At 58.6% G+C, this 17,618-nt stretch overlaps 1 protein-coding gene and 1 pseudogene across 2 annotated transcripts in view; both read right to left on the bottom strand.

Moving 5' to 3' along the window:
• Positions 1–1,003: 1,003 nt before the first annotated feature.
• On the bottom strand, positions 1,004–3,163 carry LOC142873329 (uncharacterized; annotated as a pseudogene).
• The window catches only part of TMEM184B (transmembrane protein 184B), a 41,897-nt gene continuing 26,806 nt past the window's right edge, over positions 2,528–17,618 (bottom strand). Inside the window, exons 4-10 of one of the 2 annotated variants that reach the window (XM_012741882.3) lie at positions 11,595–11,685; positions 11,040–11,115; positions 8,124–8,215; positions 7,149–7,318; positions 6,506–6,700; positions 4,621–4,641; positions 2,896–3,410 (exon numbers count right to left, since the gene is read on the bottom strand). In XM_012741882.3, the coding sequence (XP_012597336.1) occupies positions 3,169–3,410; positions 4,621–4,641; positions 6,506–6,700; positions 7,149–7,318; positions 8,124–8,215; positions 11,040–11,115; positions 11,595–11,685 (887 nt within the window). In that variant the 3' untranslated portion in view covers positions 2,896–3,168. Of the gene's footprint in view, positions 3,411–4,620; positions 4,642–6,505; positions 6,701–7,148; positions 7,319–8,123; positions 8,216–11,039; positions 11,116–11,594; positions 11,686–17,618 lie in introns of both variants that reach the window. The other variant, XM_012741884.2, reaches the window with a different exon arrangement.

The raw sequence follows: 17,618 nt of genomic DNA, 5'->3' as shown, positions 1-17,618 counted from the left end.
ACCTGCCAGCCCTTCTGGGGGACCCTGAGAAGGAGCCGAGTGTACTGTGGTCTGCAGGTCAGGGCAGTCAGGGTTTGAGTCTAGGTGTGTCTTTTCCTGGCTGTGGGGTCTTTGGTACTTATTTGGTTTCTTGCAGCCTGAGTTTACTCATCCGGAAGATAAAGGTGCTGTGAGATCAGAGGCATGACAAGCCCCAGAGGCCTGCAGGGCCGCAAGCTTTAACACATAGGACCCATGTGTACAGCAGCACGGACGAAGTGAGGATGACCCGGTGGCTGGGTACAGCGAGATGGTGGGGCTAGGGACCAGTTTGTGTGGAAGGTGCCGGACTTGCATCTGGGAACTGGCCAAACTGCATGGGTTGGCTGGTCCATAGGGCTTTCTCCCCATCTCAGGCTGGGCCTTGGTGCTCTCCCTGCCCGGCCCTGTGATCCTGAAATGCTGAGCTCAGGCGGCAGGAAGCTTCGTGATGGGCCAGCTATTTACCTCAAGGTTAGAGGCTGGCTGGGACTGTCCCCCACCCACGCTGCATTCCTGAGTGCTCCTGTCAGCAGGAGGCCAGGCCCAGGGAGGCTTGCGGTGGAGGGAAGTGCCCCGGAGGCCAGGCACCGAGCCTGGTGGGCAGACACTGCCCACGCCCAGTAGACCCTGCCCCCAAAGTCGGGGGTGGGGTGGGGGGGAGGATGGGCTCAGGGAGATGGGAGAGTCTGAGAGGAAGACCCTAGGGAGAACTTCGGCCCCCAGGGTGCAGGCCCCACCCAGCAGGTGGACAGAGCCCCTCACATGGTGGGGGCATGAGACCCTGCGACCAGCTGGCTGGGGGACGGGGATGCACTTTGTCCGAGGAGGGCCTGGACCCGGATGTTAGTCTCTGGCAATGTGAGCGCCCCCATCGCCTGCAGGTTCCACACAGGAAGGGGGACCCTGCCCACGGCCACCACAGCCACCTCCAGACACACGCAGCGGCCGGGGGAAGGAAGAAACCTCACCCACAGGCAGAGGAGATTTCAATACAATCTATATTATCTCATATATATATTTCTTCCTCACTTTATTTGCTCACTTCTGTCACGCATTTAAAATGTCACAGAGACCAAAATAGAGCGGCTTTCCGGTGGAACTCATGGCAGTCATACAACGAGATACAAAACTAGGGGACTCTGTCTTCTCATACATCATACAATTAATTTTTCAAGTATCTTTTATGTACAAAGAGCTACTCTATCTGGAAAAAAAAAAAAAGACAAGGTAGGTTATGCATCCTAGGAAGGAGGGAATGGAGTAGTCTGGCAGGTGTTCCCAACCCCGTGACCCCGTGTCCCCAGGGACCACTAGTTCCTGCCACCAAGCTCCCCCCACCCCCACCCACCATGCGAGCAGACAGTGCTGGGCAGGCAGGGTCCAAGGGGGCCAGAAACAGCAACACACTTTGGCCTGAAGGAGAAAGGAAAAACGAGTTGGAGAAACGGATTCAGAAATCAAATGCAGGGGGAGCCAGGGCTGCTCCTCAGCCCCCGACTGCCCTGCCCTCCTGGGTAGCTTGGGACCCACCGGCCAGACACCCCCGACAGGCGCCCAGAACTGACCTCTGGTACCCAACATGGAGGCCTCTGGGCCCCCCAAGGGCTGGCTTGGCCATGAGGGCAGCCAGGAAGATTGCTAGGACCTGATCCTTGTCACAGATCCAAGAGAGGGACCCTGTTTATTCCAAGAGGGACCAAAAGAAAGATTCCATGGTGAATGCCAGAGGCAGGGGCCCCTCGCCCTCACCCCACCCACTTCCGGAGGCAACTGCAGCCTCAACCCAAGTACTATCTGCTAAATGCCAGAAAGCTTTGTCTGCAGGAACATGCATTTTGTGCCCAGCCTCTTCCTAAGCCAGGCGCCAGGTAAGCCCGGCCTGCCTGGGGGTCCAGCCCTGGGAGGCCCCAGGTATATGAACATGGAGGGGTGAGCGAAGGGGACTTGGTGGTCCTGGCCACTCTGGAGGCCTGCCCAAGGACTCTTGGCCCAGCACTGCAGGACCCTCTGAGTGCCAGCAGCTTAGCAAGGAGCCCCCAAGGAGTGTCTGGGACAGACCGAGGCTAGGGAGGGAGCTTTTGTATGTGACTAAGGCACAGAAGAGAGGAGCCAGGGGGGTGAGGCAGAGGAGACCCTGTGTGGACAGAGCCCCGGGAGAAGGGTCTAGGACCACTGCTGCCACCTCCCAGCTGCATGGCCATCCCTCCCACCCTCCCCACTGGACTCTCTTCCTCTGGACGCTGGTCTGAAATGTAGCAACTCAGACCTTTCCCCTGAAACGGGAGGGAGAAGCCCCAGGGAGAGACCAGGGGCCAGCACAGGTTCTGGCTGCTCGGCCTCGGAGGGAGGGTGGGAAGGCCCTGAGCAGCACAGGGCTCCCCCCAGAACTCTACCATGAGGAAGGCCCCAAGCGAGAGGGCAGTGCGGGCTGCTGGCTGTCCTCAGTAGGCTGGGAGGAAGGGCATAAGGTGGGCAGAGGTGCAGCCACGGCAAGGACACCCAGGGGCCAGGGGCCTCTGAGCACTCTCCATAGGTGGGACCCATGGCTCTTGGGGTCTGGCTCTGATCCTTGCAGCATGCCAAGTCGGCCTGGGTCAGGAGGGGGGTCCACAGAACATCCCCATTTCCTCCTCCTGCCCGAGGTTAGGCAAATCTAGCATGGGACAAAGGTGGACAGGGGAGGGGAGCAGGCGGGAAGAGCCCAGGTCAGAGTATTGCACGGTGTAGGGGGTGGGCTGGGGCCTGCCAACCTCAGCCCAGAGTCTCTTGGGGAAGAGGTGTCTAGAAGGCTGCAGCCGCTGGTCCACACGCGGCGCTTGGCCTGGGCACAGCTGGTCCCGGCATGCCCAGCCATAACACGAGCAGCAGGGGCGTGGGAACTGCTCCACTGTCCTTTGCCCCTTGCCCAGGAAGTGCAGGGGCAGCCATGCAGGAATATTCCTGAAGGCTCGTGGGAGAGCCTACCCGTCCCCCTGGGCAGACAGCATCTGGCCGTTCCTCTGGAAGTGATATGTGAGTGTTTCTGGTCCAATAAATACAGGGCAACGCCAAAGCCGTGCCAGCCGCCTCCTGGCTTGGCTGTGAGCCTGGGGGTGGGAACAGCTTGCCTCCGGCCACGGCGCCAACACCCCGCACTGCAGCCTGCACCTAGAACTCGTCGTCAGAGCTGAGCAGGAGAGTCTTCTCGTTGTCGCGGGCACCACTGAGGCTGTGGGAGCGTGAGAGGCCGTGGGCGCTTCCACGCCAGGTGGGCGCGGGCTCCAGCGTGGACTGCTGCGTGTACTGCTGGTAGGCGGGCGAGAAGTTGTGGATGGCGTCCTGCACGATGTCGTGCGGGTTCATGGTCTCCTTGAGGCTGCTGGAGATGCTCTTCATGGGGGCGCAGCGGCCTGCAGGGCAGGGGGCGGCGAGAGGGAGGCGGCTCAGCCCCTGCCCCTCATGCTGGGACAGCGCCCCACCCCAAGGCTGCCATTCAACCCTCTCCTCCAGGGGCAGAGAATGGGGTCTGGGACGAGAGGAGGGGCAGACAAAGAAATGATTCCTTTGGCTAGGGAGCAGGTGTGGGGGCAGCCCCTAAGGGTGGCCAGGTGTCAAAGGTCACTGGCAGCTGGGGCAGGCGAGTAGGAAGGGATCCGGGATGCCCCAGAAAGGCCAAAACAGGCTCAGCATTGACTCAAGTTGGGCGTGCAGGGGACAAGGGCCCGGCAGCCAGGAGGACCGGGACTCCACAGGTGCTAGGGTCCTGCCCCCCGACGTGTGGACAGGACCCGGGCCCCGGCTGGCCTGCACCCACCCACAGGGGGCAGACACGACTCACGGGCTCCCTTCCCCGCCCTGACAGGCTTCCTCCTCATCCGCTCATGAATCGTCCCCATGGGCTCAGAGGGGAGAATGGCCCAGGCCGCAAAGCCAAGACGTAAGGCCGGGCATGGTGGCTCATGCCTGTAATCCTAGCACTCTGGGAGGCCAAGGGGGGCAAATTGCTCAAGGTCAGTTCGAAACCAGCCTGAGCAAGAGCGAGACCCCGTCTCTACTAAAAATAGAAACAATTAATTGGCCAACTAATATATATAGAAAAAAAATTAGCCGGGCATGGTGGCGCATGCCTATAGTCCCAGCTACTCGGGAGGCTGAGGCAGGAGGATCGCTTGAACCCAGGAGTTTGAGGTTGCTGTGAGGTAGGCTCACGGCACTTACTGTAGCCTGGGCAACAAAGTGAGACTCTGTCATAAATAAATAAATAAATAAATAAATAAATAGCTAGCTAGCCAAGACGTAAGGTTCCACCTCTGGAACCCAGGCCTTCTGACTCGAACAGTGCGCTCTTTCCGCCCTCCGTTCTCTGCCACGGAAACATCACTCGCTAAATGCCGAGATCCGGGAAACGAGCCCTGCACCCGCAGGACTCAGCAGGGCATATTCCAGAATGAGACACCAGGATGGAAGCAGCAAGCTCTACAGAGAGTGGCCCTTGGCGGGCAGGTGCTCTGCATGGAGGAGATGACACAGAGAAGGAACTACGTACAGAGAGGGGCATGCCAGTGACACTGACCAGAACCGACGTGCAGGACAGACGTGCAGACCCAGGGCGGGACCTACCGTAAGGGCCGTACGTTGGCACTGCCCACGGCCAAGCCCGCGGCAAAAGCAGGGCGAGGGGGGTGGGGAGAGAAGCAGAGAAATAGAGAAGACAAGAGACAGCTGAGTGAACAACATGCGCCCACCACCAAGGCCCACCGGCAGGATACCACACGTCTTTCCCTCCCCTCTCCCACCAGGCACCCAGCAGCTCCAGGTGCCCCCTGGGGCCTGGGGAGGACGTCCACCTAGGGATGACCCCTCCCATGCCTGCCGTGATGACTCCCACGTGCTCACGCCTGGTGGCCAGCGCTCCACCTTCGGGCCTCAGTCAGGACACCCCGTTCCCCTTCTCTTCAGGCGTGGCTGGAGCTATGTGTGCACCACGAGCTTTACAAACCCCACACTCCACAGACAAGGAAACAGAGGCTCAGAGGGAGGAGTTACTTGTGCAGTCACAGCAGAGCTGGCTTTGCACCCAAGCCTAACCTGAGGGCTGAGAGGGGCTGGGCCCCTCGGCAGAAGGTGGCCAAAGGGCCAAGGACAGCAGGGAGGCAGGCCCCGGCGAGCAGCTAGGCTGTACTCTGGCCAGGCCATTTCTTGCCAAGATAGGTGTATCTGTCTGAGGGCAGCGTGGGGACGGCCCAGGCTGATGACAGAGAACCTCTGCAGAGCCCACAGTACAGAAATGGTCTCTGCATGGCCCTGCCTGTTCCCTGGGGTGGCCCCAGGCTCCAGGCCCACAGGTGACGTTGCCATGGGCACAGGCTCTGCCAGACCAGGTCCAAGGGAGGTTGCCCTCAACACTGGGTGGGTGTTTGCTAGATGCTTCCAACTGGGCACACCAGCTTGAAAGCCCTGGCCAGCAGAGGGTCAGGCACAGAGTAGGTGTGCAACCAAAGACTGAAAAAGTGACCCAGGACTCCCAGCGAGCGAATGTGTTGGGAGAACAGAGCCTGTACAGGCATCTCAGGGCCTCTTCCCAGCCAGAGAAGGGACAGGGGCAGAGGGAGGAGCGAAGTGGGCCCGCTACACGCCACACCACTCACACAGGGCCTGCGGGGCCTGGGGAAGTGGGTTCTTGCTGCCAGCCTCCTGGGTGGAAGTATTAGACCAGGGGGCTGCCCTCTCCCCAGTCCCTCCTGTCTCCTCCCTGGGTAAGTCAGTTTCAGACATTCCCAGGCTCCTCTTCCTCACCCTCCTAGAACCTTCTCCCTGGCACACACATGCTGCCTGGCAGCTGCTGCCCTCCTGGCCCACTACTTCCCTGGCTGCAGGAAATCACCCTGGGAGCTCTTAAAGCACAGATCTCTCCTGGGAGAGCTCTCTCTCCCATCCGCCCAGCCCAGCCCCGTTAGGGAGGAACCTCTGAGGGTGGGGCTGGACACAGCACTTTAAAGCTCTCCAGGGCATTTTCCTACACAGCTGGCGCTGCTAACCATGCTTCTAGCAAGGAGGAAGATTAGCAGGTGTAAAAAGAGAGCTGTTAAATGCTATTACCATCTAAGTCTGTTTCTTAGAAGTAATTAGCTTTTTTGTTTAAGAAAAAAATGAACTTTTGAGATGAGGAAATTATAGGATAAAGTGGGTAACCATGCACAGTGCTGGGTGTCAGAAGCCCTCGGGAATTTGTCTGTTCATTAGAGTCTCTGTCCCCACTGTCTATGACATCTCTGGGTGGCCACACTCAGAACTGCTGCAGAAGACAGTGGGCTTAGCTCTGGGACCAAACGGTCGTCCTGGTGCAAGGGTATGAATCCCTCCTGGTCCCGCCCCCTCAACTTGACCTCTGCAGCCCCTTCCCCACGTGTAAACTGGGATCCCATGACCTGACTCAAGCACACTTGTAGGATGCTGAGAGGTGGGAGAGTCCTGCGGAGGCGTCTCCCAGGGCCCGGACTTGTACCTTGCGCGTCCAGCCTCTTGTCTGCGTAGACCTTGTAGGTGAAGGCGTGCCGCAGGGCCAGGGCTGCGAAGAACATCTCCACACAGATGATGAAGTCCTGGTAGCCGGCGGCCACGGTGCCCTCACCCACCGACACGCGGGCCGAGTGGATCTTGGGGATGGCCCCACACTTCTCCAGGATGGCCAGAAGCATACCTGGACAGGGAGCACAGGGTCTGGCCCTGACTGGACCCCTTCCCAGGCCCCCTCCTCCACACAGCTCTGCCCAGATGCCCGTGTGCCCCAGTGAGGATGGGAATGGGGTCACAGTGGCCCATGTAGGGCAGGGATGGCCACATAAGCCTCAGCCTCTGGAAACCCCACTCTCCCAGCTTCTGGCCAGCTACCAAAATGGAGACATCACTGATTATGTGGCATCTCCTGGGTTCCCCATTCAAAGCCCCTACCGTGAAAAGCCCTCGTGGATACCAACTTTGCCTCCAGCAAGTGCCCCGTGGACTGAGCCCCTGGAGCTCCCGGTCAAGTCTCGCCCAAGACAGCCCCACACCCGAGCCCCAGCCACCAGGGACAGCAAGCAGAGGGAGAGCCCGAGGCTCAGATGACTAGGAGCACAGGCGACCTCGCGGCACTGGGAGAGGCTCACCCTGCCAGAAGGAGAGGAAGATGACAGACTTGACCATGAAGAACTTGAGGACGGGGCTGTAGGGGCTGAGCAGCTCCCGGGTGGCGAAGTAGAAGAGGAAGAGGGCGTAGAGGGCCAGGCTGACGGAGATGTTGTAGATGATGGTCACATAGAGGTAGCCGCTGGAGACGCTGTGGGATGGAACATCCTCTGGCTGGACAGACCCTTGCAGGACGGGGATGAGGCCCACCTCCACCCTCCCGTGTGTGGCCCCCATGGTACAGAGCTCAGCAAGCCACTAAAGGAGGGGCAGGCGATCAAATCGACAGACGTGGCAGGAAGGGTGTGCCCCCAGACAGCCAGCCCTGCGGCCTGTGCTTCACTCACGGGCGTGTCTAAGCTCCCGTGCCCACACTCTTGATGCGGGACATGGGTGTGGAAGACAGGGCCGTGCTGGAGGCCACAGCCTGACAGTCCAGTGACAGGCATCAAAGTAGGTGACATGATTAAGTCAGGCCCCCGACCTCAGTTTGCTCCCGTGTCCTGGCGGGGCTCCTGTGTGGGTCACACAAAGTGTGTGCGAGACACTTGCAAGCCCAGAGCCAGACAGGTGGCTACTGTCACTGACCCCCAGTGAAGTGTGTGTGGACAGTTTACACAGCAGGGGCTTTATGCCCCAGGCTTGGGGCCGGCCCAGACCTTCTCACTCCCTGCCTCGGAAGGTCGCTGCCCCTTTGTGGCCTATGCACGTGCGTGCGGCGCTCTGCAGCCCGAACGTGAACTCAACTGCCGCCAAGGGCTCACTCCTGGGCCGGCAGCTGGGTCAAGGGCGAGGGCAGCCACTGCCAGGGTCAGGCTCAGAGGCACAGGAGGCAAAGCACCTCAGCCCGTACGTAGAAGGTCACAGCTGCGGGGCTCATCTGGCCGCTTCTGCCCTGAGCCAGGCACCAGCACCCGCACTCCTCCCCCACGCCCAAGGGAGGGCCCGCTGCTTACTCAAAGTCCCCGTCCCGGTATTTGCCAAAGGCCTGGAGGACCACGGTGCTGACGGCCATGAGGGGCTTCACCACGCAGAACTGCAGGGTGGCCTGTTCGGAAGAGAGATGGCCAGGAGTGGAGGAGAGCACAAGAAACGCGTGAGAACAGGGACGGAGGGGCCAGCCCCTTGTCCTGCTCCCAAGGGGACCGCTGTCTGGAGGGGCAGGCAGCATGTGCGGGGATGACGGGGCAAAGTCCTCATGTGAGAAGACACAGGATGCTGAGGACCAGCAGCGCAGGGCACGACAGGCCAGGAGACAGTCAGCAGAGAAGGCTTCTTGGGGAAGGGAGCATCAGGAACGTGCCGGAGACCAGAGGGGCCCCAGGCTTCCGTCCAGGCCCAGGGGAAAAGTGGAAGGGTGCGAGGGTTGGAGCGCTGAGGGGCAGCCTCGGAGAAGTGGGCAGGGCTGGGCCCGCTGGGGGAACTGGCCACTCGGGGAGTGAAGGTGGGCAAGGGCCTCCTCTCATCCTCCCGTCCACCCCTGCTCTGGTTCCTTGCGCCACACTCTGGGCCTGGACCCAGGACTTGTGGTGAGCCGGGCCTCCCAGAGGACGAAGATGACCCACAGGAACACCAGGCGGGGAGCCGGGAGCGGCCAGAGCACAGACTCCGGAGTTCTGAGCTGAGTTTGAACCGCAGCCTGGCCAGCCCCTAGCTGCTGCAGCCCAGACAGTCCTCCACCTCTGAAATGGACACAGCCGGCCCCCACCTCCCAGGGCCCTGCTGTGGGGACAGCAGAGCCAGATAGAGCAGTGCCCCTTGCAGGAAGTCCACCTCCGTGCGTGTAGTGAAGGCTCCTGCAGGCTTGCTTACCGCTGAATGGATTCCTTAGCCAGGTTTTCCCAATTCCCTACGGAGGCTCCAGAAAACTCAAGGGGTATCCACGGTGCCCATAAAAATCACTAGAATCACCCTTCTCTTAAAGACATATAATCCTAAGCCAAGGCCCTTCCAGAGGAGCCACAGCAGCGGCCACGTGCCCACCAGCGAGGCTGCACCAGCGTGGCTGCAAGGGGGACAAGGGGCCTGGGGCAGAGCACGAGGCCTGCCGAAGCCTGTCCCTGCCCTGAGCAGGATCTGGGCGAGGCCTGCGGGGGCACCCAGGCGGCCCGCACCACGGGACTGCCACACGGAGAGGCGCGTGGATGGGCAGAGGTGTGGTCACGCTCTCAGAAAGCCCCACAGAATCTCCCTGGCCCCATCACCCCACCTGGAGGAAGTGGGACCGGCAGCCCTGGGGAAACGGGAAGAGCAGCAGTTTGCGCGATTCTTGCTATAAGCCTGGCGACGGGCGGGGCTGCTCCACGCCAGCTCACTTGGTGCCGCCTGACATGGGTACCATCATCTTGCACATGTTACAGATAAGGAAACTGAGGCACGGAGAAGCTGAAGTGGCAGAAGGGACATCAGAGCCCAAGCCAGCAGGCCCCAGAGCCATCACCCAGCCACACCCTGCACCAGTGCAGTCAGTTCCCAGCCGGGCTGGACATCAGGGTCACCTGGGCAGCTTTAATCAAGTGCCAGCCAGATCCCTGAGCTGCATTCCAGACCTCCTCAATCGGGCTGGGGCAGAGCGGGCGGCTCATCTGGGAATCTCTGCTTTTAACAAGCTCTCCAGAAGCTTCAGTCACTGGGAACTGGACCAAGCGTGTCTCAGGCCCACCCCCGCGCCTGCCGTGGTAAAGGGACGAAGAGGCTTCCTTAGTTCTCTTTCCTCTTACTGCCTCTCCCGTCACCTCCAGGACCGACGGCAGAACATCTAGCCCATGGGGCTGGGAATCATTTATAAGGAGGCCATGCTAGCTAGCGACCATGAGCTCAAAACTTCACAGACAATATAATCATTAAACAAGGCAGTGAGTCACAGCTGGCCCGGAACCTGGCCTGGTAAACAATGGCTCTAAATGCCCCACCCTGCGCCCAGGACAGTTTTAACTCTTTCTCCGCAGTTCCAGTGGTGAGATTCTGAATTTAGAAACACACCAGGGAAGGAAGATCTGGAAACAGAACTGGAGCCTGGCCCGCCCAGGTAGACGCCTGTGGGTGTGCCCCTGAGGGCTGGCCTGCACGGAAGGAGCAGGAGGGCCAGCCCTCTGCAGGCCGTAGTGACTCGGCCGTGGCTTTGGTTTCCTCTTGTGCCGACCACTCCCAGCGATGCTGGAGAGACTGCCGCAGGCCTGGGGGGCCCAGAGGGGACTAACGTGAGGTCAAGGCTGCATGGGGCCCCTTGGCCTCCACCTCTGAACAGGAGGCCACCGGCTCTGTGCGGGCGCTGTGTCACGGGCTCTTCCTCCATTCCCTCATCTGTTCCTCTCAACCGTGCCTTGCAATAAGTGTCATTATGCCCATTTTACAGAAGAGGAGACTAACGCTCAGACAGGTTAAGTACATCACCCAAGGTCACACAGAGAAGATGGCCATCAGACCGTGTGGACTCCCAACTGGGGAATGGGGGAAGAGACCAGAGAGACAGCAGAGGCCCATTCTGTCATGTGTCTCTGATGGCGAAACCCTCCTGCCCCCTAGTCGCAGTTGATGAGAAGTTTTCAAACTGAGATTCTAGAATCTCCATGCATTTCCTCGATTCTCACACACCAAGACTTGGCAAAAATGAGCAAGAGTTTGGGATCAGCTCCTGCCCAAAGCTGCCCCAGACACTCCCAGGACGCCCGTCACTGCCCCTCTGAGCACACCTTGCTAATACTCCTCCTTCCTGACACTCTGGGAAGGGGGGTGCTGGGGCTTCAGTACCTCGTAGGGAAGGGGACCTCCACAGGTGGGGTCAGGGCAGCCTGTGGCAGGCTCCAGGGCACAGACCCAGACGGCTGGGCCCAGCCTGCTCCTCCTGCCCTGGGCGGCTGCGGGGCACACACCTGTTTGCAGAACCGCAGGAATCCAATGGAATACGTCTTTCCCCAGAGGCAGCACGTGCCGTACATACAGCTGGACCTGGAAGAGACAAGCGAGAAGGGGCCGGTGAGCGAAGAGCCGGGGCATGAGAAAGGTGGGGCTGGGCACGGCTGCCCTCCCGCACATGCAGACAAGCTGGGACAGAGGTCCGGGGCAGCCCTGGAGCCCAAGGCCAAGCAGAGGAGGGGCAGGGCAGCGTGTGTGCACGTGAGGGATGCAGGGCTGCTCTGGCCCTGGGTGACAAACCAGCCTGGAGAACACTGAATGGAAAAACCGCAGGAGGGAGAAACAGACAAACAGGAAAGGACCGAGGCCGAGACAGGAAGAGAGAGAACGAGCCAGAGAGGCCTCCCAGGAGGCCAGATGAACACTCTTGCTCAGGAAGTGCGGGAGAGCACAGGAGGTCACGGTCACAGGCAGAGGTGGTCTGTGTGTCCAGCTGACACCAGGGCAGCTCAAAGAACACCAGGCCCAGGAAAAGGGGTGCTTTGGGGGTTGCCAGGACTGGCCATACTCACTCGATGGGCTTCCCTCTGATCTCCGACATGATGGAACTCTCTCCCCCGAGGTACTCGTAGCACAGGCTCAGGAAGTTGTAGATGACCAAGGCTGCGAATAGGGCCCAGAGAAAACCACTGAAATCGGCAGAACAGGCCTCCAGACGGCGGAATTCTAAAGGGCAATGGAGGTGAAGGAGCCACAGCCACATGCAGCAACAGGGAGGAGCCTCGGGGACACAGGGACGTGCAAAGGAGCCCATCAACAGAATGTGCAGTTAGCGTTCCACTCGAAAGTTCAAACCAGGCCCAGCTAAATCACCTTGCTCGGGGTGCTCATCTGCACTGCTGGTCAGACCGTAAAGGAAGGCAAGGAGGGGGCCACCACAGCGCAGGACTGTGTGATGAGCCTGAGATTGGAGTGGGCACTTGTGGGTTCCAGGGGCTGGCACTGTGTGCGTTCTGGGGTGAAACGGTATGGCTTTATAATTATTAGTTTTATGCACTTGTCTGTGTGTTACAGGTTACAGAGTTTACACCAAGACGACAATTTAACATTCTCCAGAGGGATCTTGGGAGAAATTCTAAGCAAGAATGAGAGGGTGGATCCTTCACCCGTTCGACAACCCGCACAGGTATCTGGTTCGTGCACAGAACTATAAACTATAACGAAGCACATGAGAGTGTACAGAGCATAGCACAAGTGTCTCGGGAAGCTCGACCACCTCACTCAGGGGTGGGACACGCTCAACATCACCATGAAGACCCAAAATCCATAACAATGAGCGGTGGCATGGTCAAAGTCTGTTGTAAACGTTGAGGCTATAAATGCCACAATCTGCAGTAACAAGTCCCCTGACCAGAGGATTTCTGCTGGGTCAGCAAAATGAAGGCTGCTGCCTGCACAGTGCTAAAGCACACGAGTGTGCCAGGACTGAGGACAGAGAGCAAGTACAGAGAGAAGCAGGATGAGGGTGAGGACATGGTAACCAGCAGAGATGTCCAGCAAAGGTGTAAGGCCAAGGGAGTGTCAGAACAGGTCAGGGGAACAGAAGGTCAAGGGGCCACGGTGGCCCCACAAGGAGAGGGCTCCCTCCCATGTGATCCTGCCACCCCCTGCAGCACAGAGCCCTGCGAGGCTCCCTGGTGCTGCCCCCCTGGCTTGGCACTTAGTCTTTCAACGGGTGGCCTGGTCCCCGCCCACGCTCATGTCCCTGCCCAGAAACACTAAAACCCCATCTGCCCTCAGGCAGGTTCTCTACCTTCCTGCGAAGCACTCCTGGGCCTGCTCATGGAGCGCCCTCCCCCCGCACCGCCCCCCCTTCAAACCCAGCTGGGAGTTGTAAACTCGGAGAAGTGTCCAGAGACTGACATGGACATTAGTGCCTTCTCACCCAGGGAACCTGATCCATGCAGACACTTTCCAGTATTCCCCACCCTGGGTCATACTGGCCAACGGTGACCCCCTGCGAGGGGGCCTCCTCCTTCCCCAGAGCGCAGGCACGACACACAGCACACACGGGGCACACCACGAACGTGTAACTGCCTCGAACCGGAGCACACACGGCCCTGCAATATGTGTTTAGGCAAAACTGGCCTTCAGCAATACGGAAAGGAACGTAATTGGGGCACTTTACGCCACTCACAGTTGCTCTAATCTATATATGGCTCCTGTCTCCAGGCAGCACCCTACACACACTTGACCCATAGCACGTGACCATGCTCTGCTTTGACTGTCCCGTCACACATACATAGCAGAGGGTTTGCAGTGCGGCCCTGCCACTGGTTACCTGTGTGGGCCTCTCTGGGCCTCAGTTGCCTCTTCTATTAATGGGGACCACAGGGGTGTCCACCTTGCCAGGGGGGTGTGAGGCTTAATGGAGTAGGCAAAGTATCTGGAAGGGTGACCGGCGCTAGGAGGAGCTCTCTGAGTGCCCGCCATCACAACCGTTACTGTCTACCTGCCTGCCTTGCTCGGGCTCAGACGCTCCAGGATGGCTGGAGGGCCATGTGTCCTGCCTGCCTGGCCTGGAGGCAGCTCAGATGTCTAGTGACAGCAGGGATGTCCGCTAAGCTCCAGATCACAACTCACTGGAAAGAACTTTGGAGCAGAGGAAAGGGGGTGGGCACCAAGCCATCCGATGTCAGCCCGATAACGACCTTTGCCAAAATCACACAAGACCCAGAGGAATGGATGTGTCCCTCTAAGCTGGGTCGAGCTATATTGTGACAAATGGTATTTCCCAAAGACGGCCACACCCTGTGATGCTGACACCCCTCCATCGAGTGGCAGGGTCCCTCCTTTTGCATCTGGGTGGACCTCAGTGACTACAGCAGAAGGGGCATTTCATGACATCAATTCTGGGGTTAGAAAAGGCCTCTTTCCTCTGGCTCCTTCCCCCTTGAACCCCGCCGCCATGCTGGGAGGAAGCACAAGCTAGCTGCTGTGGCGACCACGTGGACAGGCTCAAGTGGAGGGAACCGAGGCCCTCAGCTGTCAACCAGCTTCACATGCCAGACACATGCGCGAGCCTTCAGATCACCCCTGCCTGGCCCTCGAGTGCTGCTGAGGCCCAGACGCCATGGAGCAGGGACAAACAATCCCCACTGTGCCCTGTCCAAACTCCTGACCTACAGTATCTGCAAACAAAATCAACAGTTGCTTGACGCTAGTGCGTTTTGGTGGCATGACTATTTACTCAACCACAGGAAAGGGCTAAGTTCCCAGGGTGCGCCAGGGTCTCTCACACCTCCAGCAGTCTCCTGATCCCCTGCCAAGTCCCAGAGGCAGACCCGGTTGAGACGCCGCCTCCCCTGTCCCGTCGCCACGCTCACATCACACGCTGCCCGTCCCTGTGACACGTCTGGTCCTCTCTGTACAGAGGCAGCGTAACACAGGGCAAAGAGCCAAGGCCCTGGAGCCAGGCTGCCTGGGTGTGGACTGTGGTTCCAACACTCAGGAGCTACATGGCCTCAGGCAAGTTTCTTAAATGCTCCATGCCTCAGTTTCCCCATCTACAAGCTGGGGATAACTCCTTCCTGCAGGGGTGTAGTCGGGAGGGGGTTGAATGTGTAGAGCCTTAGATGGGGCTGAGCTCAGGGAACAGCCCACAGTGCGTGGCCTGTGTTTGCTCCAGACTGTAGACTCCCTGTGGGTAGGAATCCCAGCCCACTGACTCCCAGAGGGCCTGGCGCCATATACACTTAGTCAACACTGAAGGAGTGAGTGGACAGACACGCGCCATCACCCAGGTGAGGCTGCCATATCGACAGCTCTGCAAGGCTGGGCAGGTGGGTGCCACCTACTCTCGGTCTCACTGCCAGAGGAGCCGGAGGAGCTGGAGGAGCCAGAGGAGCTGGGGGTGCTCCTCTCGGAGCCTGGCACCTTCCCCAAGGCAACCAGTCTTCCAGTCACCAAAGACGAAACCCTCAAGAGGTGCCACGGCAGCCTGAGGTCCATCAGTCCCTCCGTCTGGAATCACCTGCCCAAGCCAGCCCACCCTGCAATCTGCTCCTGGGACCGGCTTAGTGCCTGAGCGCCCGTCCTTTCCTGTGTGACAACACACGTGGGCACACTCCTGAGTGACGTGGTCGAGGTCTACCCAGACCCGGCTCTGCATTCGACGAGTCAGAATCATCAAATTTCACCCGTCTCTCTCAGTTCAAGATTCTTGACCTTAAAGGTGCTCTGGGGCCAGCCAGTCTGCAAAGTACCGGTTTGCCGATGGCTTCCTCTGCAGAATCATCAGTGACTCAATAATGGGCTAATCCTCTGAGAAGGGAGATGAGACAGAATGTCCTCGGGATGTGGCGCAACCAGCCCAAACCAGGACCCAGTGACCATCTGGACACATCGATCCCCTCCTAGGAAACTGCAGAGCCACGTAAAACCGCAACATCCCAGCGAAGGTGTTTAAAGCGGAAAACTCCATACACTCTGGAAACAAACACAAAGACCCGATGCCCTGCAAGTGAGAGCAGAGAAGCGGAGGCCGGTGGGAGGCTCAGCTGCAGACACGCCGCCCGACCGCCTTCCCACCACGCTTCCGGCTCTGGCCCCCTAAAGAGGGCCCAGGACACAAAACGGTTCTATGCCTTCCTCATACCCACCTCGCCTGTGTGCCAGACTCTGTGCTAGGCTCTGGGGGCACAAAAGGGACCAAGGGACTACAGGCCGGGCCTGTCAGTACACAGGGCAGCAGCCAGCGTGAGGGGCACGGGATGGCCTCTGTTTCTGCTGCCCTGGACAATCCGGTACCTGGAACTTTCTGCTCCAGATCTTAACTAGAGACAAATGCACGTGATCAGGAGAGAAGGCCCAGGAGGAAGACAAAACGAACACTGTGCTGGAGGCTTGGGGCCTGGAGAGGAGGCATTAGCGGTCCTTCTCTTCACAGATGTCTCGTGCCCTTGTGCTCAGGGTCAGACAGGGCCCACATGGTCCCAGGGGCAGACCCCAGGACTTCAGCCTAATGTAAGAAACCATTTCTTTCTTTCTTTTTTTTTTTTTGAGACAGAGTCTAGCTTTGTTGCCCAGGCTAGAGTGAGTGCTGTGGTGTCAGCTTAGCTCACAGCAACCTCAAACTCCTGGGCTCAAGCAATCCTCCTGCCTCAGCCTCCCGAGTAGCTGGGACTACAGGCATGCACCACCATGCCCGGCTGATTTTTTCTATATATATTAGTTGGCCAATTAATTTCTTTCTATTTATAGTAGAGACGGGGTCTCGCTCTTGGTCAAGCTGCTGTCCAACTCCTGACCTCAAGCAATCCACCCGGCTCGGCCTCCCAGAGTGTTAGGATTACAGGCGTGAGCCACTGCACCTGGCCCTCTTTTCTTTTCTTTTCTTTTCTTTTCTTTTCTTTTCTTTTCTTTTCTTTTCTTTCTTTTCTTTCTCTCTTTCTCTCTTTCTCTCTTTCTCTCTCTCTCTCTCTCTCTCTCTCTCTCTCTCTCTCTCTCTCTCTCTCTCTCTCTCTCTCTCTCTCTCTCTCTCTCTCTCTCTCTCTCTTTCTTTCTTTCTTTCTTTCTTTTTTTTTTTTGAGACAGTCTCACTCTGTTGCCTGGGCTAGAGTGCCATGGCATCAGCCTAGCTCACAGCAACCTCAAACTCCTGGGCTCAAGTGATCCTCCTGTCTTAGCCTCCCGGGTAGCTGGGACTACAGGCATGTGCCACCATGCCTGGTTAATTTTTTTCTATTTTTAGTTGTTTGGCTAATTTCTTTCTATTTATAAGAGACGGGGTCTCCCTCTTGCTCAGGCTGGTCTTGAACTCCTGAGTTCAAGCAATCCTCCCAGAGTGCTAGGATCACAGCCATGAGCCACCGCACCTGGCCAAGAAACCATTTCTAATGGGCAGAGTCTCCAGGATGGAAGGTGTGAGCTCCCTGCCGGCAGAAGCAATCTGAGGCTGGGCAGGTGCCCAGCAGATGCACTAAAGGGGGCTATTCCAACCCCGAGACCTGAGGCTTTCTTTCCTCGCCAGCAGCTGTCTGGATAGGACGCTGCAGTCCAAGAGACCACTCTCCACCCAGCCTCCCAGCCTTGACCCAACCTCTGCAACGCACTGCCCGGAGGGTCCCCAGGACTTTGCGAGAGGACCGCTTCTGCCACAGCTCCCAGGGTGAGGAGGCAGACACACCCCTCTGTTCCTTCCGTAAACACTCACTGGCACCTACAGTGCCCCATGCACTGCGTGTGGGACCTTGATGACCTGGGGCACACCGGGCCATTCTAAGCTCACCTCCTGCACACACCTTCAGCCCTGAAGCTAGAAACACTCTGGTTATCTGAGAAGACTTAGGGCACTCCATATTTCAAGTAACTGGTGAATGAGCCTTGAAAACTTTAATTTTGACCACTTTGGGCAGAAATCTCTACTTAGTCAATAGGGGCCTCAAAATATTCTTTCGCCCCTTTTCGGTGACTGGTGACCACCGTGGACGGGATCCTGCCTGTGCAAATGACCCCAGACCCTGAGCTGCTCCCCACGGCTCCCCTGCTCCTCGCTCCGGGCTTTGTCCTTTGCTGCTGCTTCTGATGCCTACTTC

Source organism: Microcebus murinus, chromosome 10 (assembly GCF_040939455.1).
Source record: "Microcebus murinus isolate Inina chromosome 10, M.murinus_Inina_mat1.0, whole genome shotgun sequence".
Lineage (NCBI taxonomy): Eukaryota > Metazoa > Chordata > Mammalia > Primates > Cheirogaleidae > Microcebus > Microcebus murinus.
Note: the sequence above shows the minus strand (reverse complement) of the source record. Positions and strands in the feature narration are given on the sequence as shown.